At 30.6% G+C, this 2,500-nt stretch overlaps 1 protein-coding gene across 1 annotated transcript in view; it reads left to right on the top strand.

The window, feature by feature from the left end:
* Window positions 1-706: 706 nt before the first annotated feature.
* The window catches only part of HELRODRAFT_72444 (hypothetical protein), a gene marked incomplete at both ends in the record, with an annotated part of 3,798 nt that continues 2,004 nt past the window's right edge, over window positions 707-2,500 (top strand). The window contains 5 exons of the mRNA XM_009012716.1: window positions 707-770; window positions 1,131-1,186; window positions 1,454-1,542; window positions 1,852-2,106; window positions 2,202-2,335. Coding sequence (XP_009010964.1) covers window positions 707-770; window positions 1,131-1,186; window positions 1,454-1,542; window positions 1,852-2,106; window positions 2,202-2,335 — 598 coding nt within the window. The remainder of the gene's footprint in view (window positions 771-1,130; window positions 1,187-1,453; window positions 1,543-1,851; window positions 2,107-2,201; window positions 2,336-2,500) is intronic.

Here is a 2,500-nt window from a genome sequence, read left to right as displayed (position 1 = left end):
TGTTGTTGTTGTTGTTGTTGTTGTTGTCACTAACTAATAATACTAACGCGATCACCAACATGGATTCATCATTATTTAATTTGACTTTGTTACAATATTTCAATGTTCCGATTACCTATTTTAATCGTGTTTACACGTCATGTTTTGCTTTGTTTTTATATTTTTGACAATTTTTCACCCAATAAAAGCCAAATCATTGCACGAATTTTGAAATTTTTTTCTAAGATTCAACCTTGGAATATCTTTATTTAAGATTTCAAAAATTCAGGTGTGGTTTGTGGTAGCAATCATTTTTCAGTACGCTTATTAGTACAATCTTCAGTGCAAACTCTTAGTACATAGTACATCATGTAGCCATTTTTTTAATAGTTTCATTCGAGATTACCTATTCATAAATGATATCAACAAAAGTTACAAAGTATGATTTGGTTTAGATCGGTTTAAACTCCTAAGTTTAATATATATAAAATGTACACGAATAAATATATGTTATATAACTGTGTGTATTGGTTATATGTATATTTATAATTTCTATTATATTTGCCATTACTACAATTAAATAAACAATTTTCATTAAATTATTTTAATGACTTAAAAAACGTATCCGGCTTTCTATAATAAAAATGGTTGCATGTTGTTTAGTAAAAATGTATAGCCATCTTAACTAACGCTATGGTGATTTAAATGGTTTTTTCTGATTTGTTCAATGGCCGTTCTCGCCTTGGATGCCAAATATAACGTATTCAGAACTCCAAATAATCCACAATTCAGTTAGCATTTGTTGTGTGTTTCTGGGCGTGTTTACATTTTTAATTTTAATTGTCAATTTGTCAACGATTTTTCGTATTTGTTTTAAAATTTAATGTTGGAACTTTAAAAAATTTTGGTGTGTGGTTTAGTAAGTTTCCATATTTAAAGTTTATTTAATCTGTATTCTACTTAAAAATATGTTTTTTTTATGTTAAATTGTGTTGTATTTCTCAGTATATAATGGTGTTTTGTTGTATTCTGTAGGTATTTTTATGTAAAATTTACATTGTAAATATGTTTAGTATTGTACTATCTATATGTTGCATATAAAGTATGTGCTAACTAAGTTTAACATTTCATCCATTTATTTGCTATAATAGGAACTCTCTATTTAAGAAGAAGAAGCCAGATATTAAGAGAAAAATCTACATTAGATGTATGTTTACCTACATGCATGTCTGTATGGTTCTATGTTGCAGTGTTGAGATAGTGTACTAGTTAAGATGCTTGGTTCTGCTGCTGCAATGACTGAATACAAATGCATTGATTCACTTGTATTCTGAATGATGCATTACGAGAGAAAGCTATTTTCATTTTAAACTTTCATTTAACCTTTATTTTTAATAAATTTGAATTTTATAATTATAAATAAAGTTAAATAAAATATGAATATATGTGTATATAGAAAAAAAACTTTTTAAAGCGTGACCCAACTCTTTTGAAAGAATACTTAAAAATTAGGTCAACATTATTGTCACAAAGATATGGTCTTCCATCAACTTTTGATCAGAGGTAGGCTACTTAACTTTGTTATTATTCTTATTATTATTGCTAATGTTGTCATTGTTTGTTGTTGTTATTATTATTAATAATTTTAGTTATTATTAATTATATTTTTTCATATTTAACACAATAGCAGCCTAAGAAGTCATACAACTAGCACAAGATCATCAGCTGGAAGATTCGCCGTTAGTCATTCTTATGTTTAATTATTGTTGAAAGCCTGGTCTAGCTATTTGTTTTGTTTGTTTTGTTTGTCTTTGATATGTTTTTTCAATAAGCTTTAACTTTCTCTCTCTCTCTTTCTCAACCGTAGCACAGTGAAGACAGCTTATTCAAGCACTACCAACATCACTCACAGCAGCAGCAGCAGCAGCAAGAAGATATAAATAGAATGCAAGAGGAATTCCTCGAAAGATTTAGATTGGATGATCAACAGCCAATCATAACGCCGACCAGCTTGGCCGGGGCCAGTCGAGCGATGGCCGGGGAGCAGACGATTAGTGAGAATTATTCGTTCTCTGGAGTGCATCATATCTTTGATCAGCATAAAATGGCCGGTAAGTCAATTGACTGGTTGAGTGGAAAGTTTAGGAAAATACGTCATGGTTATCTAAACTAAAAGTATTTTTTCATGAGAAACAAATTAAAAAATTGTTAACAGTAACGAGCGTTAAATTTGCTCACGACGACAAGTCCCGCCTTGCTTGCTGCTCATTGGACGGCCAGATTTCCGTCTGCCAATTAGTCCCGCCCCCTGCCACCGTAATTTGCTTATTTCAGGGTCACACAGCTGGAGTCTATGGTACGATTTTCATTCTTATATCGGTGATATATAATACATCTCTCCTTATCTCACATTTATTGTTGTATACTTTAATTCATTTCTGTCATCTCTTTCTCTCTCTCTTCTTTTTCTTTCTCACATGGCTAATAATAATCCGCTAATTCTTTCATCTTTCATCCTATC

Source organism: Helobdella robusta (genome assembly GCF_000326865.2).
Source record: "Helobdella robusta unplaced genomic scaffold HELROscaffold_11, whole genome shotgun sequence".
Lineage (NCBI taxonomy): Eukaryota > Metazoa > Annelida > Clitellata > Rhynchobdellida > Glossiphoniidae > Helobdella > Helobdella robusta.
This window is presented reverse-complemented; position numbering and strand designations above follow the sequence as displayed.